At 48.4% G+C, this 27,058-nt stretch overlaps 1 protein-coding gene and 1 long non-coding RNA gene across 2 annotated transcripts in view; both read left to right on the forward strand.

Moving 5' to 3' along the window:
• Positions 1–3,458: 3,458 nt before the first annotated feature.
• LOC141098778 (5-hydroxytryptamine receptor 7) overlaps positions 3,459–27,058 on the forward strand; it is a 113,274-nt gene continuing 89,674 nt past the window's right edge. Inside the window, exons 1-2 of the mRNA XM_073586769.1 lie at positions 3,459–5,631; positions 7,063–7,625. Coding sequence (XP_073442870.1) covers positions 7,120–7,625 — 506 coding nt within the window. The 5' untranslated portion in view covers positions 3,459–5,631; positions 7,063–7,119. The remainder of the gene's footprint in view (positions 5,632–7,062; positions 7,626–27,058) is intronic.
• LOC141098779 (uncharacterized) lies at positions 9,097–17,940 on the forward strand. Its single transcript, XR_012234353.1, has 2 exons — positions 9,097–12,831; positions 12,890–17,940. It is a non-coding gene; the product is annotated as an uncharacterized lncRNA (long non-coding RNA).

Consider the following 27,058-nt stretch of genomic DNA (forward strand, 5'->3'; position numbering starts at 1 on the left):
ATAACAAGTATTCATGTTTGGTATCACGACTTACACAGAAGTCTGACCTCTGAAGACTCAGATCAGTAAAGTCTCCCATCACAGCGCCATCTGCAGGAAGTCTCAGGTTTGAGGCCCAGCTAAATCTGGTGTCACCGTAATCGTCCAGACAGATCGGAGCAACACTGGTGGAATCGGGTTTTTATATTTTTATTTTTTTAGTATTTCAACAAAGGAGTTTTGTGAATTATACTATAGGGTTAAAATAAACTGCAGCTTTCAAAACTACAGCAGCTCCCCGGAAAGAAGCTTCATGCGCCTGCGCCAACTGGAAAAGAGATATATAGGGGGCACAAGAGACAACTTCAGCTAACCACACAACATTGTGTGATCAGAGATGGGAATGTGGGTGGGATGCTAGAAGGGATAGTGAATGGGGCCATATCGGGGTCGGCAGCCGGGCGCACTTTCATCTCCGCTCTGGAGTCCACACTATGATCTCCGCTCTGGAGCCCACACTATGATCTCCGCTCTGGAGCCCACACTATGATCTCCGCTCTGGAGCCCACACTATGATCTCTGCTCTGGAGTCCACACTATGATCTCCGCTATGGAGTCCACACTATGATCTCCACTCTGGAGCCACACTATGATCTCCGCTCTGGAGCCACACGATGCTCTCCGCTCTGGAGTCACACCATGATCTCCGCTCTGGAGCCCACACCATGATCTCCGCTCTGGAGTCCACACCATGATCTCCGCTCTGGAGCCCACACTATGCTCTCCGCTCTGGAGTCACACTATGATCTTCGCTTTGGAGCCCACACCACGATCTGCGCTCTGGAGTCCACACTATGATCTCTGCTCTGGAGCCCACACTATGATCTCCGCTCTGGAGTCCACACTATGCTCTCCGCTCTGGAGCACACACTATGCTCTCCGCTCTGGAGTCACACTATGATCTCCGCTCTGGAGCCCACACTATAATCTCCACTTTGGAGTCCACACTATGATCTCCACTTTGGAGTCCACACTATGATCTCCGCTCTGGAGTCCACACTGTTATTTCCGCTCTGGAGCCCACACTATGATCTCCGCTTTGGAGCCCACACCACGATCTGCGCTCTAGAGTCCACACTATGATCTCCGCTCTGGAGCTCACACTATGATCTCCGCTCTGGAGTCCACACTATGATCTCCGCTCTGGAGTCCACACTGTGATCTCCACTCTGGAGCCCACACTATGATCTCCGCTCTGGGACCACACTATGCTCTCCGCTCAGGAGCCCACACTATGATCTCCGCTCTGGAATCCACACTATGATCTCCGCTCTGGAGCTCACACTATGATCTCCGCTCTGGAGTCCACACTACGATCTCCGCTCTGGAGTCCACACTATGATCTCCGCTCTGGAGCCCACACTATGATCTCCACTCTGGAGCCCACACTATGATCTCCGCTCTGGAGCCCACACTATGATCTCCGCTCTGGAGCCCACACTATCATCTCCGCTGTGGAGTCCACACTATGCTCTCCGCTCTGGAGCCCACACTATAATCTCCGCTCTGGAGTCCACACTATGATCTCCGCTCTGGAGTCACACTATGATCTCCGCTCAGGAGCCCACACTATGCTCTCCGCTCTGGAGTCACACTATGATCTCCACTCTGGAGCCCACACTATGATCTCCGCTCTGGAGCCCACACTATGCTCTCCGCTCTGGAGTCACACTATGATCTCCGCTCAGGAGCCCACACTATGATCTCCGCTTTGGAGTCCACACTATGATCTCCGCTCTAGAGTCACACTATGATCTCCGCTCTGGAGCCCACACTATGATCTCCGCTCTGGAATCCACACTATGATCTCCGTTCTGGAGTCCACAATGTGATCTCCGCTCTGGAGCCCACACTGTGATCTCCGCTCTGGAGACCACACTATGCTCTCCGCTCAGGAGCCCACACTATGATCTCCGCTCTGGAATCCACACTATGATCTCCGCTCTGGAGCTCACACTATGATCTCCGCTCTGGAGCTCACACTATGATCTCCGCTCTGGAGTCCACACTATGATCTCCGCTCTGGAGTCCACACTATGATCTCCGCTCTGGAGCCCACACTATGATCTCCGCTCTGGAGACCACACTATGCTCTCCACTCTGGAGTCACACTATGATCTCCGCTTTGGAGCCCACACCACGATCTGCGCTCTAGAGTCCACACTATGATCTCCGCTCTGGAGTCACACTATGATCTCCGCTCAGGAGCCCACACTATGATCTCCGCTTTGGAGTCCACACTATGATCTCCGCTCTGGAGTCACACTATGATCTCCGCTCTGGAGTCACACTATGATCTCAGCTCTGGAGTCCACACTATGATCTCCGCTCTGGAGCTCACACTATGATCTCCGCTCTGGAGTCCACACTGTGATCTCCGCTCTGGAGTCCACACTGTGATCTCCGCTCTGGAGTCCACACTGTGATCTCCGCTCTGGAGTCCACACTATGATCTCCGCTCTGGAGACCACACTATGCTCTCCGCTCAGGAGCCCACACTATGATCTCCGCTCTGGAATCCACACTATGATCTCCGCTCTGGAGCTCAAACTATGATCTCCGCTCTGGAGTCCACACTATGATCTACGCTCTGGAGACCACACTATGATCTCCGCTCTGGAGCCCACACTATGATCTCCGCTCTGGAGACCACACTATGCTCTCCACTCTGGAGTCACACTATGATCTCCGCTCTGGAGTCACACTATCATCTCCGCTCTGGAGTCCACACTATGATCTCCGCTCTGGAGCTACACTATGATCTCCGCTCTGGAGTCCACACTATGATCTCCGCTCTGGAGTCACACTATGATCTCCGCTCTGGAGTCCACACTATGATCTCCGCTCTGGATTCACACTATGATCTCCGCTCTGGAGTCCACACTATGCTCTCCACTCTGGAGTCACACTATGAACTCCGCTCTGGAGCCACACTATGATCTCCGCTCTGGAGTCACACTATGATCTCCGCTCTGGAGTCCACACTTTGCTCTCCACTCTGGAGTCACACTATGATCTCCGCTCTGGAGCCCACACTATGATCTCCGCTCTGGAGCCCACACTATGATCTCCGCTCTGGAGTCCACACTATGATCTCCGCTCTGGAGTCACACTATGATCTCCGCTCTGGAGTCCACACTATGATCTCCGCTCTGGAGCTACACTATGATCTCCGCTCTGGAGTCCACACTATGATCTCCGCTCTGGAGTCACACTATGATCTCCGCTCTGGAGTCCACACTATGATCTCCGCTCTGGAGTCACACTATGATCTCCGCTCTGTAGTCCACACTACGATCTCCGCTCTGGAGTCACACTATGATCTCCGCTCTGGAGCCACACTATGATCTCCGCTCTGGAGGTCACACTTCGGTTCCCCTCTCCGTGCACTGATGACTGTGATTCATTAGTATCAGATGATAAACTCTCAGCCGCCGCTCATTGCTGGGAGATCGTGACATCATCAGAGCGAGAAGAAGAGAATCAGCTGCGGCTTCACATCCACAGTCACAGCGGTGACAGCTCCGGAGCGGAGGCTGCGGGACTGAGGACGGCGGCAGTTCCAGGATGAATACATGGGAAGTGACTGCACACAGGGACCGTGCGGAGGAGAGGACCCAGGACTGTGTATAGCGGGGCAGGACTGTGTATAGCGGGGCAGGACTGTGCATAGCGGGGCAGGACTGTGCATAGCGGGGCAGGACTGTGCATAGCGGGGCAGGACTGTGTATACTAGGGCAGGACTGTGTATACTAGGGCAGGACTGTGTATAGCGGGGCAGGACTGTGTATACTAGGGCAGGACTGTGTATAGCGGGGCAGGACTGTGTATAGCGGGGCAGGACTGTGCATAGCGGGGCAGGACTGTGTATACTAGGGCAGGACTGTGTATACTAGGGCAGGACTGTGTATAGCGGGGCAGGACTGTGTATACTAGGGCAGGACTGTGTATAGCGGGGCAGGACTGTGTATACTGGGGCAGGACTGTGTATACTGGGGCAGGACTGTGTATACTGGGGCAGGACTGTGTATACTGGGGCAGGACTGTGTATAGCGGGGCAGGACTGTGTATACTGGGGCAGGACTGTGTATACTGGGGCAGGACTGTGTATAGCGGGGCAGGACTGTGTATACTGGGGCAGGACTGTGTATAGCGGGGCAGGACTGTGTATAGCGGGGCAGGACTGTGTATACTGGGGCAGGACTGTGTATACTGGGGCAGGACTGTGTATACTGGGGCTGGACTGTGTATACTGGGGCTGGACTGTGTATACTAGGGCAGGACTGTGTATACTAGGGCAGGACTGTGTATAGCGGGGCTGGACTGTGTATACTGGGGCAGGACTGTGTATACTGGGTCAGGACTGTGTATACTGGGGCAGGACTGTGTATAGCAGGGCAGGACTGGGTATACTAGGGCAGGACTGGGTATACTAGGGCAGGACTGTGTAGAGCGGGGCAGGACTGTGTATACTAGGGCAGGACTGTGTATAGTGGGGCAGGACTGGGTATTCTAGGGCAGGACTGGGTATACTAGGGCAGGACTGTGTAGAGCGGGGCAGGACTGTGTATAGCGGGGCAGGACTGTGTATAGCGGGGCAGGACTGTGTATAGCGGGGCAGGAATGGGTATACTAGGGCAGGACTGGGTATACTAGGGCAGGACTGTGTATAGCGGGGCAGGACTGTGTATAGCGGGGCAGGACTGTGTATACTGGGGCTGGACTGTGTATACTAGGGCAGGACTGTGTATACTAGGGCAGGACTGTGTATAGCGGGGCAGGACTGTGTATAGCGGGGCAGGACTGTGTATAGCGGGGCAGGACTGTGTATAGCGGGGCAGGACTGGGTATACTAGGGCAGGACTGGGTATACTAGGGCAGGACTGTATAGAGCGGGGCAGGACTGTGTATACTAGGGCAGGACTGTGTAGAGCGGGGCAGGACTGTGTATACTAGGGCAGGACTGTGTAGAGCGGGGCAGGACTGTGTATAGCGGGGCAGGACTGTGTATAGCGGGGCAGGACTGTGTATACTAGGGCAGGACTGTGTATAGCGGGGCAGGACTGTGTATACTAGGGCAGGACTGTGTATACTAGGGCAGGACTGTGTATAGCGGGGCAGGACTGGGTATCCTAGGGCAGGACTGGGTATACTAGGGCAGGACTGTGTATAGCGGGGCAGGACTGTGTATACTGGGGCAGGACTGTGTATAGCGGGGCAGGACTGTGTATAGCGGGGCAGGACTGTGTATACTGGGGCTGGACTGTGTATACTGGGGCTGGACTGTGTATACTGGGGCTGGACTGTGTATACTGGGGCTGGACTGTGTATACTGGGGCAGGACTGTGTATAGCGGGGCAGGACTGTGTATAGCGGGGCAGGACTGTGTATACTGGGGCAGGACTGTGTATACTGGGGCAGGACTGTGTATACTGGGGCAGCACTGTGCAGAGCGGGGTAGGACTGTGCATAGCTGAGCAGGATGATACCCTAGATGCAGAGAGGTGACTTCTGCACCCTGAAGAACTAAGAAGATGACAATGACTGTCGGAGCCTTACCTTGCCTCCCCTACCAAGCCTCGGCCGGAGAAGGTAATGTAGCCTGCACCTATACACTGCGGAGAATGTGGGTTATCCACCTATTATTGCTGCATGGTTGCCCCCCTTATATAACCTATATATAGGAACTTCGCATGCTTGACACTTTCCGCTCCGCTTACCTCTAGAGTGTGTCCTGGACCAGTCTTCCTTAACTATTAAAGAGCTGATTTTCTGCACAGAGTGATGCACAACCTTACAGGAGTAATAGTCTGTCATAATTCGTGGTGGTATTGTTGTGTTACATGGGCTTTTACGCAGGACTGCAGGTAAATCTGCTGCATTACTGCAATCCAGAGGGATCCCACTGTGCGCCCAGTCAGCTCTGCTACATCTGTACTTTGTTGCATGTCTTATACTATAGCGCAGAGGGATATTGTTCTGCTAGTGAGTGCATTCATTGGGACACCCAACCAAAACTGTGGTAAAGAGTGGTCTTTTTCGGGTGGTCTTTTCAAAGAAGTTAGCCATACGGTAGCACTTTAAATTTAGTCTGCATAAAGCAACAGTCTTCTCCGAGAGGTGGTCTTCTGGGGGTTTCCTTCTTAAGATAGCCAACATGCATAATACATTAAATTTAGCCTCGGTAAAGGGCGGGATTTCTCTGAGAAGTGGTCTTCAAGAAGTGATCTACTCAGAGGTGGACAGTATGCCTAACATATGGTAAAACAATAAATCTGGTCTGGATAAAGAAGGTGGTCTTCTCCAAGAGGTGGTTTTGTGGAGTTGGTGTTATCAAGGAAGGTGGTCAGAATGCAGAATTTACAATAGAGCATAAAATCTGGTCTGAGTAAGGGGATGGTCATCTAGAGATGGTCTACTCAAAGAATGTGGCCAGTATGCAAAATATAGGGTTAAACTAATACATTGTGTATGACCAAGAAAGTGGGCTTCTCCAAAACGTATTTATTCTTCTGGGATGCTCTTCTTAAAGAAGGAATCGGGTATGCATAGTGTATGGTAGCTTGATAAATCTGGTCCCTCAAAGAGGTGGATAAGGACTTTTCAAAGAAGATGACCCCGTTATGCATAATATAAGGTAGGACGTGAAATCTGGTCTGGATAAAAGGATAGTTTTCTTCGAAAGGTGGTCTTCTCAATGAAGGTGGCCAGTATGCATCATGTATGGTTGAAGATGAAATATGGTCTGGATAAGGGGGAGGTTTTCTGAAGAGGTACCTGGATGCCAGAGGTAGAAGGAGACTCTGGATTTCGACTTAATGGGAGTTGACTGCTGAACTCGGAAAGAGTCCATAGAAGTGGAATAATCTCCCTGGGAAGGAACGTCTCTCTGAGGGCTGTGATATATGGGAAATATAGGAAACTCGGGAAGCAGGATGTTGCATTAATCATGATTATGATGCACATGCTTGGTATATATCTAGTGTCTACGTTCTTCAGTTCTGATGTTCTTGTTTTCTCCAGGAGCCCACTCCAGCATCTTGGCTACCTCGTCATCTTTGAAAACATCAAGAAGGGGGGATGCTGATACAGGTCCAATCAAGTCTACTGCCAGCCGTCCATCTGTCTTCATACAGTGCCCAGCCACCCTGTCCCCCACAAAATCTTCTCCCACCTGCATTCATGACTGACAGACCTTTAATTACTACTGAACAAGACTTGGCCACTGTCAACCACACCAACAAAACCAATTGTGGAGATGGGATCCTGCTGTATGGAGACACGGAGAAGATTGTCATTGGGGTTGTGCTGTCCATCCTTACGATCTTCACCATAGCTGGCAATGGACTGGTGATCATCTCTGTGTGTATAGTCAAGAAGCTCCGACAGCCTTCCAACTACCTGGTGGTGTCCTTGGCGGCTGCAGACCTCTCTGTGGCCATCGCTGTCATGCCTTTTGTCATCATTACTGACTTAGTTGGTGGAAAATGGCTCTTTGGAAAAGTGTTCTGCAATGTATTCATAGCCATGGATGTCATGTGCTGCACGGCGTCTATCATGACCCTATGTGTCATCAGTGTGGACAGGTAAGAGGTGTGTGGTTCTGGGGTGACAAAGGGTTGGTGTCAGGGCAGGTGGGCTCCATGATATGGGTGGTATGTAACAGTGTATAGAAGTATACAATATATCTATAGGGTAAAGTCACAGAAGACTCCACTGTCCTGGTGTGTAAGAATCTCACTATGAACGGCGATGGTTAAATCACAATTTAACATATGTTCTAGTATGGTAATAATATAGAGGGGCTGAGAGGGGAGACAAAGTGATGGAGGTACATAGAGGGGCTGAGAGGGGAGATAACGTGATGGAGGTACATAGAGGGGCTCAGAGGGGAGATAAAGTGATGGAGGTACATAGAGGGGCTGAGAGGGGAGACAAAGTGATGAAGGTACATAGAGGGGCTCAGAGGGGAGATAACGTGATGGAGGTACATAGAGGGGCTGAGAGGGGAGACAAAGTGATGGAGGTACATAGAGGGGCTCAGAGGGGAGATAAAGTGATGGAGGTACATAGAGGGGCTGAGAGGGGAGACAAAGTGATGAAGGTACATAGAGGGGCTCAGAGGGGAGATAACGTGATGGAGGTACATAGAGGGGCTGAGAGGGGAGACAAAGTGATGGAGGTACATAGAGGGGCTCAGAGGGGAGATAAAGTGATGGAGGTACATAGAGGGGCTGAGAGGGGAGACAAAGTGATGGAGGTATATAGAGGGGCTGAGAGGGGAGATAACGTGATGGAGGTACATACATAGAGGGGCTGAGGGGGGAGATAACGTGATGGAGGTACATACATAGAGGGGCTGAGGGGGGAGATAACGTGATGGAGGTACATACATAGAGGGGCTGAGGGGGGAGATAGCGTGATGGAGGTACATACATAGAGGGGCTGAGAGGGGAGATAACGTGATGGAGGTACATACATAGAGGGGCTGAGGGGGGAGATAACGTGATGGAGGTACATACATAGAGGGGCTGAGGGGGGAGATAACGTGATGGAGGTACATACATAGAGGGGCTGAGGGGGGAGATAGCGTGATGGAGGTACATACATAGAGGGGCTGAGGGGGGAGATAACGTGATGGAGGTACATACATAGAGGGGCTGAGGGGGGAGATAACGTGATGGAGGTACATACATAGAGGGGCTGAGAGGGGAGATAACGTGATGGAGGTACATACATAGAGGGGCTGAGGGGGGAGATAACGTGATGGAGGTACATACATAGAGGGGCTGAGGGGGGAGATAGCGTGATGGAGGTACATACATAGAGGGGCTGAGGGGGGAGATAGCGTGATGGAGGTACATACATAGAGGGGCTGAGGGGGGAGACAATGTGATGGAGGTATATAGAGGGGCTGAGAGGGGAGATAACGTGATGGAGGTACATACATAGAGGGGCTGAGAGGGGAGACAAAGTGATGGAGGTATATAGAGGGGCTGAGAGGGGAGATAACGTGATGGAGGTACATACATAGAGGGGCTGAGGGGGGAGATAACGTGATGGAGGTACATACATAGAGGGGCTGAGGGGGGAGATAGCGTGATGGAGGTACATACATAGAGGGGCTGACGGGGGAGACAGCGTGATGGAGGTACATACATAGAGGGGCTGAGGGGGGAGACAATGTGATGGAGGTACATACATAGAGGGGCTGAGAGGAGACATAGTGTGATGGAGGCACATACAGTGAGTTTGGAAAGTATTCAGACCCCTTTAAATTTTTCACACTTTGTTTCATTGCAGCCATTTGGTAAATTCAAAAAAGTTCATTTTTCTTCATTAATGTACACCCTGCATCCCATCTTGACTGAAAAAAAACAGAAATGTAGAAATTTTTGCAAATTTAAAAAAAAAAGAAAAACTGAAATATCCCATGGTCATAAGTATTCAGACCCTTTGCTCAGACATTCATATGTAAGTCACATGCTGTCCATTTCTTTGTGATCATCCTTGAGATGGTTCTACTCCTTCATTGGAGTCCAGCTGTGTGTAATTAAACTGATAGGACTTGATATGTAAAGGCGCACACCTGTCTATATAAGACCTCACAGCTCACAGTGCATGTCAGACCAAATGAGAATCATGAGGCCAAAGGAACTGGCCAAGGAGCTCAGAGACAGAATTGTGGCAAGGCACAGATCTGGCCAAGGTTACAAAAGAATTTCTGCAGTACTCAAGATTCCTAAGAGCACAGTGGCCTCCATAATCCTTAAATGGAAGAAGTTTGGGACCACCAGAAGTCTTCCTAGACCTGGCCGTCCAGCCAAACTGAGCCATCGTGGGAGAAGAGCCTTGGTGAGAGAGGTAAAGAAGAACCCCAAGATCACTGTGGCTGAGCTCCACAGGTACAGTAGGGAGATGGGAGAAAGTTACACAAAGTCAACTATCACTGCAGCCCTCCGCTAGTTGGGGCTTTATGGCAGAGTGGCCCGACCTCTCCTCAGTGCCAGACATATGAAAGCCCGCATAGAGTTTGCTAAAAAAGACATGAAGGACTCCCAGTCTATGAGATATCAGATTCTCTGGTCTGATGAGACAAAGATAGAACTTTTTGGCGATAATTCTAAGCGGTATGTGTGGAGAAAACCAGGCACTGCTCAACACCTGCATAATACAATCCCAACAGTGAAACATGGTGGAGGCAGCATCATGCTATGGGGGTGTTTTTCAGCTGCAGGGACAGGACGACTGGTTGTCATTGAAGGAAACATGAGTGCGGCCAAGTACAGAGATATCCTGGATGAAAACCTCTTCCAGAGTGCTCTGGACCTCAGACTTGGCAGAAGGTTCATCTTCTAACAAGAGAATGACCATAAGCACACAGCTAAAATAACAAAGGAGTGGCTTCAGAACAACTCTGTGACCATTCCTGACTGGCCCAGCAAGAGCCCTGACCTAACCCCAATGGAGCATCTCTGGAGAGACCTGACAATGGCTGTCCACCAACGTTCACCATCCAACCTGACGGAACTGGGGAGGATCTGCAAGGAAGAATGGCAGAGGATCCCCAAATCCAGGTGTGGAAAACTTGCTGCATCATTCCCAAGAAGACTCATGGCTGTGCGAGCTAAAAAGGTGCATCTACTCAACACTGAGCAAAGGGGCTGAATACTTATGACCATGGGATATTTCAGTTTTTCTTTTTAATAAATTAGCAAAAATTTCTACATTTGTTTTTTTCAGACAAGATGGGGTGCAGGGTGTACAATAATGAGAAAAAAAGGAACTTTTTTTGAATTTACCAAATGGCTGCAATGAAACAAAGTGTGAAAAATGTAAAGGGGTCTGAATACTTTCTGTACCCACTGTAGATAATGTATAGACAGTAGTCAAATAATTGCTAGATAATAAATAGATAATAGCCATAGATAATATAGGAAAAATGGAAGCAGCACACCAGCATAGTGCAAAAAAGGGAGTTTTAATATCCCATCGTGTGATGTTTCGGCTCAAGCTTGAAGAAGACTCCCACACAGACCCGAAACGTCACATGATGGGCCATTACAACTCCATTTTTTTGCACTATGCTGGGGTGCTGCTTCCATTTTTTCTATATATTACAATGAATGGTATGGTACATATTTCACCCGGCTATTTTTCCAAGGTGCTGTTCTTTGTCTTTTTCCCAGATAGACAGATGGTAAATAATAGACGGACCTGTTCTGTATGACAGTGACTTGCAGGGGTGGGACTACCGCGGTCGCAGGGGCCTCAGCTGCGACGGGCCCGGAGTGTTTAGGGGCCCGATCGCAGAGCTGCAGCCGCTGCTCATTGGCGGTGCAGCTCCGTTCTTTGGCTGCCAAGCTGCAATTGGCTGCTCTGTGCGCACCGGACCTGTAATCAAGTCACAGGAGGGGAGGAGTCAGGGGTCACATGATCAGGAGCCTCTCTGTGTGTGCAGGACTCTGCTGTGCTGGTTGTCATGGTGCACTGCTGGATGCGGGTAAGTTTATGTGTGGGGTCAGGAGGAGTTTACAGGGTGGATGTAGTGGAGACGTGTGGTGTTTGTGTGTACAAGGTGTACGGAGCGGAGCCGAGTGTACGAAGTGTATGGAGCGCAGCCGTGTGTGTATGAGGTGAGCGGAGCAGAGCCGTGTGTACGAAGTGTATGGAGCGCAGCCGTGTGTGTATGAGGTGAGCGGAGCAGAGCCGTATGTACGAAGTGTATGGAGCGCAGCTGTGTATGTACAAGGTGTACGGAGCGGAGCCGTGTGTACGAAGTGTATGGAGCGCAGCCGTGTGTGTATGAGGTGAACGGAGCAGAGCCGTGTGTACGAAGTGTATGGAGCGCAGCTGTGTATGTACAAGGTGTACGGAGTGGAGCCGTGTGTACGAAGTGTATGGAGCGCAGCCGTGTGTGTATGAGGTGAGCGGAGCAGAGCCGTGTGTACGAAGTGTATGGAGCGCAGCCGTGTGTGTATGAGGTGAACGGAGCAGAGCCGTGTGTACGAAGTGTATGGAGCGCAGCTGTGTATGTACAAGGTGTACGGAGTGGAGCCGTGTGTATGAAGTGTATGGAGCGCAGCCGTGTGTATGAGGTGAGGGGAGCAGAGCCGTGTGTACGAAGTGTATGGAGCGCAGCCGTGTGTGTATGAGGTGAGGGGAGCAGAGCCGTGTGTACGAAGTGTATGGAGCGCAGCCGTGTGTGTATGAGGTGAGGGGAGCAGTGCCGTGTGTACGAAGTGTATGGAGCGCAGCCGTGTGTGTATGAGGTGAGGGGAGCAGTGCCGTGTGTACGAAGTGTATGGAGCGCAGCCGTTTGTATGAGGTGAGGGGAGCAGTGCCGTGTGTACGAAGTGTATGGAGCGCAGCCGTGTGTGTATGAGGTGAGGGGAGCAGTGCCGTGTGTACGAAGTGTATGGAGCGCAGCCGTGTGTGTATGAGGTGAGGGGAGCAGAGCCGTGTGTACGAAGTGTATGGAGCGCAGCCGTGTGTGTAAGAGGTGAGGGGAGCAGTGCCGTGTGTACGAAGTGTATGGAGCGCAGCCGTGTGTGTATGAGGTGAGGGGAGCAGTGCCGTGTGTACGAAGTGTATGGAGCGCAGCCGTGTGTGTATGAGGTGAGGGGAGCAGTGCCGTGTGTACGAAGTGTATGGAGCGCAGCCGTGTGTGTATGAGGTGAGGGGAGCAGAGCCGTGTGTATGAAGTGTATGGAGCGCAGCCGTGTGTGTATGAGGTGAGGGGAGCAGTGCCGTGTGTACGAAGTGTATGGAGCGCAGCCGTGTGTGTATGAGGTGAGGGGAGCAGAGCCGTGTGTACGAAGTGTATGGAGCGCAGCCGTGTGTGTATGAGGTGAGGGGAGCAGTGCCGTGTGTACGAAGTGTATGGAGCGCAGCCGTGTGTGTATGAGGTGAGGGGAGCAGAGCCGTGTGTACGAAGTGTATGGAGCGCAGCCGTGTGTGTATGAGGTGAGCGGAGCAGAGCCGTGTGTACGAAGTGTATGGAGCGCAGCCGTGTGTGTATGAGGTGTATGGAGCGCAGCCGTGTGTGTACGAGGTGTATGGAGCGCAGCCGTGTGTGTATGAGGTGAGCGGAGCAGAGCCGTGTGTACGAAGTGTATGGAGCGCAGCCGTGTGTGTATGAGGTGAGCGGAGCAGAGCCGTGTGTACGAAGTGTATGGAGCGCAGCCATGTGTGTGAGGTGTACGGAGCAGAGCCGTGTGTACGAAGTGTATGGAGCGCAGCCGTGTGTGTATGAGGTGTACGGAGCAGAGCCGTGTGTACGAAGTGTATGGAGCGCAGCCGTGTGTGTATGAGGTGAGCGGAGCAGAGCCGTGTGTACGAAGTGTATGGAGCGCAGCCGTGTGTGAGGTGAGCGGAGTGGAGCTGTGTGTACGAAGTGTATGGAGCGCAGCCGTGTGTGTATGAGGTGAGCGGAGCGGAGCCGTGTGTACGAAGTGTATGGAGCGCAGCCGTGTGTGTATGAGGTGAGCGGAGCAGAGCCGTGTGTACGAAGTGTATGGAGCGCAGCCGTGTGTGTATGAGGTGAGCGGAGCAGAGCCGTGTGTACGAAGTGTATGGAGCGCAGCCATGTGTGTGAGGTGAGCGGAGCAGAGCCGTGTGTACGAAGTGTGTGGAGCACAGCCGTGTGTGTACAAGGTGTACGGAGCGGAGCCGTGTGTGTATGAGGTGAGGGGAGCAGAGCCGTGTGTATGAAGTGTATGGAGCGCAGCCGTGTGTGTATGAGGTGAGGGGAGCAGTGCCGTGTGTACGAAGTGTATGGAGCGCAGCCGTGTGTGTATGAGGTGAGGGGAGCAGTGCCGTGTGTACGAAGTGTATGGAGCGCAGCCGTGTGTGTATGAGGTGAGGGGTGCAGAGCCGTGTGTACGAAGTGTATGGAGCGCAGCTGTGTGTGTATGAGGTGAGCGGAGCAGAGCCGTGTGTACGAAGTGTATGGAGCGCAGCCGTGTGTGTATGAGGTGTATGGAGCGCAGCCGTGTGTGTACGAGGTGTATGGAGCGCAGCCGTGTGTGTATGAGGTGAGCGGAGCAGAGCCGTGTGTACGAAGTGTATGGAGCGCAGCCGTGTGTGTATGAGGTGAGCGGAGCAGAGCCGTGTGTACGAAGTGTATGGAGCGCAGCCATGTGTGTATGAGGTGTACGGAGCAGAGCCGTGTGTACGAAGTGTATGGAGCGCAGCCGTGTGTGTATGAGGTGAGCGGAGCAGAGCCGTGTGTACGAAGTGTATGGAGCGCAGCCATGTGTGTATGAGGTGTACGGAGCAGAGCCGTGTGTACGAAGTGTATGGAGCGCAGCCGTGTGTGTATGAGGTGAGCGGAGCAGAGCCGTGTGTACGAAGTGTATGGAGCGCAGCCGTGTGTGTATGAGGTGAGCGGAGCGGAGCCGTGTGTACGAAGTGTATGGAGCGCAGCCGTGTGTGTATGAGGTGAGCGGAGCGGAGCCGTGTGTACGAAGTGTATGGAGCGCAGCCGTGTGTGTATGAGGTGAGCGGAGCAGAGCCGTGTGTACGAAGTGTATGGAGCGCAGCCGTGTGTGTATGAGGTGAGCGGAGCAGAGCCGTGTGTACGACGTGTATGGAGCGCAGCCATGTGTGTGAGGTGAGCGGAGCAGAGCCGTGTGTACGAAGTGTGTGGAGCACAGCCGTGTGTGTACAAGGTGTACGGAGCGGAGCCGTGTGTGTATGAGGTGAGGGGAGCAGAGCCGTGTGTATGAAGTGTATGGAGCGCAGCCGTGTGTGTATGAGGTGAGGGGAGCAGTGCCGTGTGTACGAAGTGTATGGAGCGCAGCCGTGTGTGTATGAGGTGAGGGGAGCAGAGCCGTGTGTACGAAGTGTATGGAGCGCAGCTGTGTGTGTATGAGGTGAGCGGAGCAGAGCCGTGTGTGTACGAAGTGTATGGAGCGCAGCCGTGTGTGTATGAGGTGTATGGAGCGCAGCCGTGTGTGTACGAGGTGTATGGAGCGCAGCTGTGTGTGTATGAGGTGAGCGGAGCGGAGCCGTGTGTACGAAGTGTATGGAGCGCAGCCGTGTGTGTACAAGGTGTACGGAGCGGAGCCGTGTGTGTATGAGGTGAGCGGAGCTATGTGTGTACAAGGTGTACGGAGCACAGCCGTGTGTGTATGAGGTGAGTGAAGCCTTGTGTGTACGAAGTGGAGCCACGTGCGTACGAGGTGTATGGAGCCGCACGTGTACGGAGCGGAGATGTGCGTGTATTTTGGCATTGGGGGGGGCTCCATTTGAAAGTTCGCACCAGGTCCCATAACTTTGTAGTTAAGCCACTGGTGACTTGTACAGTACGAGTCGCTCCTTGTTACATCCATTGATGCTCACGTTCCTGTAGTTCGCCGGCTCCTTCTTTCCGCTGTGATTGGCAGGGGTTCTGCGATATATCTTGGATATTTTCCCCCTTTTCTTATATTTTTGGTCTCTTCTTTGTTTCTGATTCCTATAACACCCCGTCGATCCCAAATCTACAATCACCCCTATCATCGTGATGTCACACTACTACCCATGTCCGAGAGACGCGCAGGGAAGGTGTCGCTGCCCCCCAGCCCTATAACTAGGGGATCCCACAGTGCCGTGGTCGGGGGTCCCGCATAGCACTGCCCACCAGCATTCTGTATTGTTCCCTGCTCTCACAGACTCATTGTTGTGCTAGAATAGGATATTGCCCATGATCCTCTAAACACACATGTAAGAAGGACATTACGGCAGAGAGCCCTCCGTGAGGAATGTCATGCCCACAATGCATCATCCTGGCCCCGGGACTGACATTTGCATAATTAAATCAAGTCCTTGGATGTATCTAAGTCTAATGAAAAATCTGCATCCAAATGTTCTGAGCATTGCAAAGGGGCTTGTTGTCGCCCCCTGCTGGCGCCCAGGAGAAGTGTAAATGTCCGGCCGCTGGCTGCACCTGTGGGGATGGGAGCTGCTGCAGGTATTCCTGGGTGTTTGTATTGTCGGCGTTCCTGTGTGTGTAGGTAAAACATTGGCTGTAATGTCTGTATCCGGCATGTGGGTAACACACCTTCTGTTTTACCAATTTGATTTTATGTCCTAAATGTTGCAAAAAAAATCTGCTGCTTCCTGGAAACCATCAACAAGCAGGTTCAATGTTCGTAAAGAATATCCTGAGTACCTTACTGCAGCTATAATCAGGCGAGAATGCGTGATGGACCCCCACAATCCACTCTCAGAATAGCACTATTATCCACAACAATGGAGCTCTTATTAGCAACTTTTTGATGGTTTCCAGGAAGTAATAGTGTGTATGAAGGTGTGTACAATGTGTATAAATGTGTATGAGTGCCTCAGGATGTGTATAGGTCTGTATGAATGTGTGTATGTAGAAGTGTGTAAATTATTAATTTCACACGAATGTATATAAGAATGAATGTGTAAAACTATGTAAAGCAGTCAATACAAGATAAGATAGTATTCTGCTACAGATGGATCTGGATAAGTTGGAAACTTGGGCCGAAAGGTGGCAGATGCGGTTTAACAATGATAAATGTAAGGTTATACAAATGGGAAAAAGGAATCAATATCACCATTACACACTGAACGGGAAACCTCTGGGTAAATCTGACATGGAGAAGGACTTGGGGATCCTAGTTAATGATAAACTTACCTGGAGCAGCCAGTGCCAGGCAGCGGCTGCCAAGGCAAACAGGATCATGGGGAGCATTAAAAGAGGTCTGGATACACATGATGAGAGCATTATACTGCCTCTGTACAAATCCCTGGTTAGACTGCACATGGAGTACTGTGTACAGTTTTGGGCACCGGTGGTCAGGAAGGATATAAAGGAACTAGAGCGGGTACAAAGGAGGGCAACAAAATTAATAAAGGGGATGGGGGACTACAATACCCAGAGAGATTAACAAAATTAGGATTATTTAGTCTAGAAATAAGACGACTGAGGGGCGATCTAATAACCATGTATAAGTATATAAGGGGACAATACAAATATCTCTCCGAGGATCTGTTTATACCAAGGAAGGTGACGGTCACAAGGGGCATTCTCTGTGTCTGGAGGAGAAAAGGTTTTTCCACCAACATAGAAGAGGATTCTTTACTGTTAGGGCAGTGAAAATCTGGAATTCCCTGCCTGAGGAGGTGGTGATGGCGAACTCAGTCGAGGGGTTCAAGAGAGGCCTGGATGTCTTCCTGGGGCGGAACAATATTGTATCTTACAGTCATTAGGTTCTTTAGAAGGACGTAGATCTGGGGATTTATTCTGACGGAATATAGGCTGAACTGGATGGACTAATGTCTTTTTTTGGCCTTACTAACTATGTTACTATGTATGTGTAGATGAGTGTATGTGTGTGTATAAAGGTGAGTGTATGAGTGTGGATGTGTGTGTATGTATGTGTGACAAGGCGCTTAGGAGTAAGTGAGAGGACAGAATAGAGAGCGAGGAGAGAGTATGGAAGAAAAAGGAGAGAAGAGTGAGAGAGGCCTGTGACAGAGGAGAGAGATGTAAGGGAAGAGAGCGTGAGGCGAGAGGTGAGAGATATCAGAGAGGGGATGTAAAGAAGCAAACAGATTAAAACTGAAAGAAAGGAAGAGAAAGGGGAGAGATGAAAGATGGAGGAGAGAGATGTAAGAAAGAGGAGAGATAAAGAGAAAAGAGATGCTAGAGAGGAGGTGAAAGCTACGAAGAGGACAGAGGTAGGAGAGATGTGAAAGGGGTGAGAGAAGAGAGGAAAGAGATAAAGGGAGAGAAATCAGAAAGGGAAAAGAGAAAGAAAGGCCGAGGTGAGGCAGGCGAGCGATGTGTAAAAGAGGACTGAGAGATTGAAGAGAGATGACAGATGTGAGAGAAGGTAGAGATAAGTATTAGAGATGGAGAGAAAGTGAGAGTTGAATGAAAAAGAGGTAAGAGAGGAAAGAGACGTCAGATTGTAGAGATAAGTGAAAGGGAGGGAGAGATGTAACACAGAGAAATGTGGAGAGAGCAAAGTAAAGGCAAGGAGAGAGTGAAAGATTGTCAGGAAGAGAGGCAGAAGGACAGGAAGCCTGTGTTCACACCGCTGGGAATGGGAACGGATTCTGATACATATTGTGCTCCAAAGTCCGCGTCAAATCTGTGTCATGTGAAAAAATGATAAAGTTCTCTATATATTGGAAGGAATCCACAGATGATGTCATCTTTATATTCTTGTCTCTATAGCCCCACAGCACAAAGCAGCTGTTACTATGTATAGGAGAGGGAAAACATGTAAGAGAGGGATGGAAGAGAGGGGAGAGGGATGGAAGAGGAGTGTAAAAGAGGGGAGAGGGAGGTAAGAGAATGGGGAGGGAGGTAAAAGTTGACAATTTGTGGGAGAGGAAAGTAAGAGAGAGTAGAGAGATGTCATAGAGAACAGAAGGTTATGAGTGAGTGGAGAGAGAGGGAAGAAAGAGTAGAGAGATGAAAGAGGGGAGAAGAATGTAAGAGAGAGGGATGTAAGACAGGAGAGGGGTGTAAGAGAGACAAAAGGATGCTAGAGAGGGGAGAGGGATGTATGAGTTTTGTAAACAACTACTTTCAGTAATAGACGCATTTTCTGCTAAATCTCCGGACTCTTCTCTTCCAAACTGCTGCAGGGTTTCATGTCATCTGAGTGTATGAGTATGACTGTATAAGGCTATGTGCACACGTAGCATTTTAAAACACTTACTAAAAACCGGACTCCTTCCCAGAAATCGCGCGGTTTTTTTCAGCGCGATTTCACCGCGATTTTACCTCGATTTTGCTGCGATTTTCGCGTGCGTTATTTGAAGCATTGCTTGGGAAGTGATTGACAGGTTGGTCACACTCGTCAAACATAGTGTTTGACAAGTGTGACCAGGTTTTTACTATTGAGGCCGCCTATGCTGTATCAATAGTAAAAGATAGGATGTTAAAATGCTAAAAAAAAAATAAAAAATCGGGGTATATTTACCTTCCGACGTCCCGCGCTGCCATCCCGGGCCTCAGCGTTCCCAGCGATGCCTTCCAAGACCTGTGATCACGTAGTCTTGCGTTGCTATAGCGATCTCGCGAGACCGCTAGAGTCACGCGAGACTACGTCATCACAGGACCTTGCCGCAAGGGATTAATGGGAACGCTGAGGCCCGGGAATGCAGCGCGGGACGCCGGAAGGTAAATATACCCCGATTTTTTATTTTTTTTTACAGGGGTATGGTACCCAGGGCCTGGAGGACAGTCTCCTCTCCTCCACACCGTGGGTACCAACCGCACATGAGACGCTTAACTTCCCGCATGGTGGGCATAGCCACATGCGGGAAGTAAGCGATTCTCATGCATTCCTATGGGTGCGGAATCGCGGCAATTCTTTGCGATTCCGCAGAAAAGAATGAGCATGCTGCGATTTTTTCCGCGATGCGATTCCGCCACGGAAAAAGCGCAGCATTAGCACAGCATGTGCGGAATGCCATAGGAATGCATGGGGGGCGTTCTGTACACGATTTTTAAGCGTTTTCGCGCTGAAAATCGCGGCAAAAACGCTTAAAAATCGCTACGTGTGCACACAGCCTAAATGTTCGGTATCTCTGTGTGCTGTATGAATATCTGTACAGATGTAAATGTGCCAGTCTGAGGACGAATGTGTGTGTCTATGTATGACTACACTGTATGTCTGAATGTATAAATGTATGTATATGTGTGTGTGTCTGTGTATATATATACACATGTGTGTGTTAATGCAGATTATATTAAAAACTCTATATAAGTGAAATAATATGTAGGAGCTGAGAGGTGGAAAATGGAGACAAGGAAATACCGAGAGAGGAGCGGAGCAACAGAGGAGGGAGAGAGAAGCACATCTGATGGAGAGAAATAAAATCAAGCAACATAGAGGTACAGACAGAAGACAAGAAAAAGACAGAGGAGGATGGAGAGAAGAGAAGAGACAGCCACGGTGAGAGAGAGATGCTCAGAGAGACACGAGTGAGGAGTAGAGAAGAGAGTGACAGATGCACAGAGACAGGAGCAATAAGAGACAGAGAAACCGAGTCAGAGACAGGTCCACCGTGAGACCGAGACACATGAGTGACAGAGATATATATAGGAGTGTGCTAGATTAGACAGCCAGCAGTCTGCTCCGTGTAGACCGCCTGTGGTTTCGCCTCCCTGTAGATTAGTCAGGGAGTCGTCCAGTTACTTCTAATCCTGAGAATTCTAGGGAAGGCTGAGTCCTCCATTAATGATGTTACGAGTAAATGGAGAGCGGCACAAATCGCACAACTCTTAGGCCTCTTTCACACTTCAGTTTTTTACAATCAGTCACAATCCGCCAGGTTTTGAAAAAAAACGGATCCTCAATTTTCTTTTGAGGATCCGTTTTTTTTCTCTATTGACTTTCATTAATGGCGGATTGTGACGGATTGCCGTCCGTTGCATCCGTTTTTTTTGAGGATCCGCCAAAAGTTGCTGTCCGTCACCATCCTCAAAGATTTCAAAACGGAGCTTGTAACGTTTTTTTTTGTGGCGGATCCTCCAGACACTCATTTAACCCGAAATTCTTTCTGGGTGCCAGACAAAAAAAAAAATCTCTCTCTCTTTTTCCAGGCTGTGATTCCTTTAAAATTCTTCATTTTGCGGATCCGTCAAAAAAACGGACAGGTGGCATCCGTTGTCATCAGTTCTAAAACGGATCCAGCATCCGTCCTTTTGGCGGATTTTGACTGATGCAAAAAACTGAAGTGTGAAAGAGACCTAAGACGCTTTCCTCCCTCCTTGGGTTACGTTGTAGGAGATTAAGGGGAAAGCTGCACGCTGAGATCTGAGGCTACAAAGCGTCCATTACACAGTGTTTGCTGATGTGGGTTAAGTCACTGATATGTGCCCGTCACCCTTATATAACGCTCAGCGTCGGACTGGAACACCTTGGGCCCACCAGAGAAAATCATTCTTGGGGCCCACTATGTAGCTGCATAGAGTTAAATACCAGACCACCAATTATGCGGTAAAACACACTAATATCCGGGTATAAGGTTGTACATGTCTTAATTATGTAGCAGGAGTTGGGGTAGCCCCCTCATAGAATATAAAGCAGCCCCCTCACATAGTATAATGCAGCCATCTCATAGGGTATAATACTGCCCCCCTCATAGGGAATAATGCACCCCCTCATAGGGTATAATACTGCCCCCCTCATAGGGTATAATACTGCCCCCCTCATAGGGTATAATACTGCCCCCCTCATAGGGTATAATGCACCCCCTCATAGGGTATAATGCTGCCCCCTCATAGGGTATAATACTGCCCCCCTCATAGGGTATAATACTGCCCCCCTCATAGGGTATAATACTGCCCCCCTCATAGGGTATAATGCACCCCCTCATAGGGTATAATGCTGCCCCCTCATAGGGTATAATACTGCCCCCCTCATAGGGTATAATACTGCCCCCCTCATAGGGTATAATGCACCCCCTCATAGGGTATAATGCTGCCCCCTCATAGGGTATAATACTGCCCCCCTCATAGGGAATAATGCTGCCCTCCTCATAGGGTATAATGCTGCCTCCTCATAGGGTATAATGCTGCCTCCTCATAGGGTATAATGCTGCCCCCCTCATAGGGTATAATACTGCCCCCCTCATAGGGTATAATACTGCCCCCCTCATAGGGTATAATACTGCCCCCCTCATAGGGTATAATACTGCCCCCCTCATAGGGTATAATGCACCCCCTCATAGGGTATAATGCTGCCCCCTCATAGGGTATAATACTGCCCCCCTCATAGGGTATAATGCTGCCCTCCTCATAGGGTATAATGCTGCCTCCTCATAGGGTATAATGCTGCCCCCCTCATAGGGTATAATACTGCCCCCCTCATAGGGTATAATACTGCCCCCCTCATAGGGTATAATACTGCCCCCCTCATAGGGTATAATGCACCCCCTCATAGGGTATAATGCTGCCCCCTCATAGGGTATAATACTGCCCCCCTCATAGGGTATAATGCACCCCCTCATAGGGTATAATGCTGCCCCCTCATAGGGTATAATACTGCCCCCCTCATAGGGAATAATGCTGCCCTCCTCATAGGGTATAATGCTGCCTCCTCATAGGGTATAATGCTGCCTCCTCATAGGGTATAATGCTGCCCCCTCATAGGGTATAATGCTATATAGATATATAGATATAGAGTTAGATAGATATAGATAGAAAGATAGATGTAGAAATAGATAGATATAGAGATAGATAGTAGATAATGGATAGAAAGTAGATAATGGATAGATATAGATAGAAAGATTCATAGAGATAGATAGAGATAGATAGAGATAGATATAAAGATAGATATAGAAAGAAATATAGATAGATCGATAGGTAGATAGATATAGAGATAGATAGAAAATAGATAATGGATAGATAGATATAGAGATAGATAGCTATAGATAGAAAGATATAGAGATAGATAGATACAGTATATAGATAGAGATAGATAATAGATAGAGATAGATAATAGATAGAGATATACAGATATAATAATAATAATATAGACATATATAGATAGATATATAGATAAATATATATAGATAGATGGCTATAAATAAAAATAGATATAGAGATATATATAGAGATAGATAGATAGATATAGAGATAATAGATATAGAGATAGATAGATAGATATAGAGACAGATAGATATAGAAAGATAGATATAGAGATAATAGCTAGATATAGAGATATGTATAGAGATAGATTGATATAGAGTTAGAAAGATAGAAAGATATAGAGATAGATATAGAGATAGATAGAGATAGATAGATGGATAGATAGATAGATATAGATAATAGATAGATATAATAGATAGATATAGAGATAGATGGATAGATCAATAGATAGATAGATAAAGAGAGAGAGATAGAGATAGATAGATAATAGATAGAGATAGATATAGAGATAGATATAGATAATAGATAGAGATAGATATAGAGATAGATAGATATAGATAATAGATAGAGATAGAAAGATAGATAGATATAAGAGATATATATATATATATATATATATATATATATATAGATAGAGCGAGAGAGATATAAAAAACAAAACAAAACACAATACTCACCTCTCCTCCTCGCTCCCACGCTGATCCCGGCTTCAGTGTCAGGAGCTGCCCCCTCTGCCAGACACACAGCGGGTGCGCGATGTAGTGACGTCATCGCGCACTGGCTGTGAGCCAGGAGCAGAGAGGACTGAGGGCGGCGCCGGCCCTGATTTACAGCTGTAGTCTGCAGAGCAGCTTACTGGGCTGGGGGCGGGGCCTCTGGGGGTGGAGACCTGAAATGATATTCACTGCTTCGCAGTGAATATTCATTTCTCTTTAGCAGCGGGGACAGGGGCTCCTGCCTCCTGACACCCGCTGCTGCTCCGCTGGCAGGGGCCCCCATAGCAGCTGCATGGTGTGCGACACACCACTGGCTGGGGGCCCCTGGAGCAGTGGGGGCCCTAGGCAACTGCTGGCCCTGTATGCCAGCAGGTGCCAGGGCCCACCAGATGCCAGGGCCCACCGGAGAATCCTCCGGTTCTCCGGTGGGCCAGTCCGACGCTGATAACGCTCCTCATTTACCGTGGACTGGATTCATGCCGCAACGTATATTCTCTTCATACCACAAGGATTTGTGAGGCTTGGTGCTATTTTGGGGTTCTCTTAAAGGAGACCTGTCCCTTCCCATAAATATGTCATTTGTGATATGTAGTTTCTCTTTACCAGGTGTAAATGCCGCTACTGTTCTGAGTCCAGCAATGTTTTCCTTTTCTTCCTGCGCCTCTCTGGTCCTGAAATATGGCCTCTTCTTCCCTGTATATGAATCCAGTATTGTTATACAACGGGGCGAGGTCTACAGAGAAGAGACAAGGACCACACCCACTTGGCTAAGAAGATTCATTTTCTATACTGGGAATAAAGGGCCGTATCTCCGGAACAGAGAGGAGCAGAAACAAGAGAAAGACATCGCCGGATTCAGGAGAACAGCGGCATTTACACCGGGCAAATAAAATTGCACTAAATGCGCTAATCATGAGTTCACATCCCACGTGTGGATACATCACAGTTTCAGGAGAAACCTAATTAACTCCTTAAGGATGCAGTCAATTTTCATTTCTGCGTTTTTATTTTTTTCCTCTTTGTAAGAGTCAGAATTTTTTTTTTAATTTTTGCCAGTTTTTTTTAATCATTTTAATGTATTGAAAAACAAGAAAAAAATACCAAGTGCAGCAAATACAAAAAAAAAAAGGAAAAAATACAATTATGCCATTGATTTTTGGGTTTCGTTTTTACGGCGGTCACTAACCTTATGGGTTACATAACTTTATATTTTGATGTATCGGACTTATTTGGAAACAACAATAAAGAGTATTCTTTTTAATTTTTACAATTTTTTGGATGGGGAAAAGGGAGGTGATTAGAACTTTTTACTTTATTTTTGAATTAATTTATTTTTTACTTTATTTTATTTTCTTTGTCTCCTTTGGGGACTTTAAGCCACCATCATTTGATCACTCGTACTGTATATTGCAATACTTTAATTTTGCAGCATCTAGTAAAAATCTCCTGTGAAGTCTACCCTGTGGCTGGCTTCCACAGGAGCACCAAGATGGTGGTGACGGGGGTCTTCAGCAGGTGCGTGACTGACAAACTCATCAGCAACTTCTGGCAAGTTCTGGTTGTGTACTGGATGTGACAATCTCCCATATTCTCTGTATGTCTGGCCTGTGGGGTAGGTGGCTAGATGGAAGCCTTTTCTTACAAAGAAAAACATCCGGATTTGTTTTGCCAAAACCTAAATCATCTACCTAAAGTGTGTCGAAGGTGTTATGTCTGATGAGAATATTTTGCCAAAGGGTACAAAGCCCAAACTGCGCATCACCACAAGATCACCATACCCACAGTGAAGCATGTTGGGGCAGCATTGTTCGTTGGGGCTGTTTTTCAGTACCTGGAACTGTGGCTTTAGTGAAGGTGGAGAGAATTATTTTCAATTCCAAATATCAGTCAATCTTGCAAGAAAACCTTCAGGCCTCTCCTAAAAAACTGAAGATGAAGAGGAATGTCACCTTTCAGCACGACAAAAACAGTAAGCGACCTCCAAATTTAGCTCTTTCACAGCACCTTAATCGCCTAGTGGAGGTAGTAGGTTGAGAATGGTGTGCAAATAAAGTGCTCCTTCCCACCCAGAGCACTTCCATCCTCATTTACATATCAATTCTAGGGTATGTTCAAACTATTTTGATTCATATAGGAAAAACTGCAGGAAATATGGAGAAAGAATTTACATATTGCGTTTCTTTCAAAAGTGAAAAGAAGATATAACCCCCCGTTAATGATATTTTAAACAACTGGACTGCGACCCATTAAATGTCAGAGACCACCCTGCACTAGCAGGACGCGTGTCACTCTCCGGAACCAACCAGCACCATGACAGTGCGCTCCTGTGCACTCTGGGCACGAGTCATCATTTACCGTACATTCTCCCCCCCCCCCCCCAAGTAATTTTCTTACCTTTTTTAATATCAAGTTCTTCAAAATGCTGCAAGTAGTTCACAAATTTAGCGCAGAGATAGCGATTAATGGGTTTAGGGGGCACAGATCGCTTGGTAGCTCCCGCTAGGCCGCTGGCTGGTCACACACGCACCCTTGTTTCGAGATATGTTTTAATCAGTTTACAGAAAAAAAGAATCCTTGAACATAAGATCCAGTGATGTAACGCTGTGGCAGATAGAAGAAGGGGGCTAAGACTTGTAGGTGGCGGTAATGAGTGCCCCCCCATGAGCAGTCATTGTGCTGGCGCCATCTCATCCCTGCGAATCATGTAATAGATCTAATAGAATAATCCAATAAAGTTAAATAGTAAAAACCAATCTCCCGAAATAAATCCTAAATTACAGATTAGGCCGTCATCACACGACCAATGAAGATTAGTCAAAATGAGCAGATTAACCCTTTTTCCGTAGCTGCACGGACGCGCTCTAATCAGGGGGAACTTGCAGGACACGTTTCTGCTCCTCCTCTTGAAGCCAACTTAGTGTGACACAATCTCACTGCTGAATCAGCTCTGCTACTCGCTGTACAACAGCCTGCTCCTCTGTGCCACACAGACTTGTTTTACAATTGTGTTACCCAGACACAAGAAGAGCCTGGAACTTGAATGATTTTACATGGTCTTTGTATTTTTCAGATATCTCAATCGATAATGTGAAAAAAGATGTAGTTAGTTTGATATTATGTTTTTTTTACAGTTGGGGCCAAAAGTATTGACACCCCTGCAATTTTGTCAGATAATACTAAGTTTCTTCCTGAAAATGATTGCAAACACAAATTCTTTGGTATTATTATCTTCATTTAATTTGTCTTGAATGAAGCAAAAAGCAAAACATTGATCATTTCACCCAAAACTCCCAAAATGGGCCGGACAAAAGTATTGGCACCCTCAGCCTAATACTTGGTTGCACAACCTTTAGCCAAAATAACTGCGACCAACCGCTTCCGGTAACCATCAATGAGTTTCTTACAATGCTCTGCTGGAATTTTAGACCATTCTTCTTTGGCAAACTGCTCCAGCTCCCTGATATTAGAAGGGTGCCTTCTCCAAACTAGGCTGCCCCTCACTGTGAACCCTTTTCTTTGTGTGCAGGCCTAATTTATAGATGTGACCAGGGGATTCAATTTCTAGACCAGTCTCTCATTTTAATATTCTAATTGCTGGTTTGTGACTGAACCATGGCTATTTTACCAATGAATACATTATTTTTTCTCTGTAACTCTTTGTGTAACTTTTCTCATAGATAGTGTTTCTTCAATTGGTATCTCTTCTTTAAAAGCTGGAAGGTGTGAAATATTTCCACTTGTGGTTCTCAGTAAAGCCCCTTGGTGAGATTGGAGACAGGAGACTGCCTTCTCAGGATAACATGAGGCTATGACCTGTGTGGAGAGCTGCAGTGTAAGGACAGATGATAATTTACTGCTGGTCTTGCATACATATACATATTTCACTACAGACATG

Source organism: Dendrobates tinctorius, unplaced genomic scaffold, assembly GCF_039654945.1.
Source record: "Dendrobates tinctorius isolate UK_male_01 unplaced genomic scaffold, ASM3965494v1 ptg000095l, whole genome shotgun sequence".
NCBI lineage: Eukaryota > Metazoa > Chordata > Amphibia > Anura > Dendrobatidae > Dendrobates > Dendrobates tinctorius.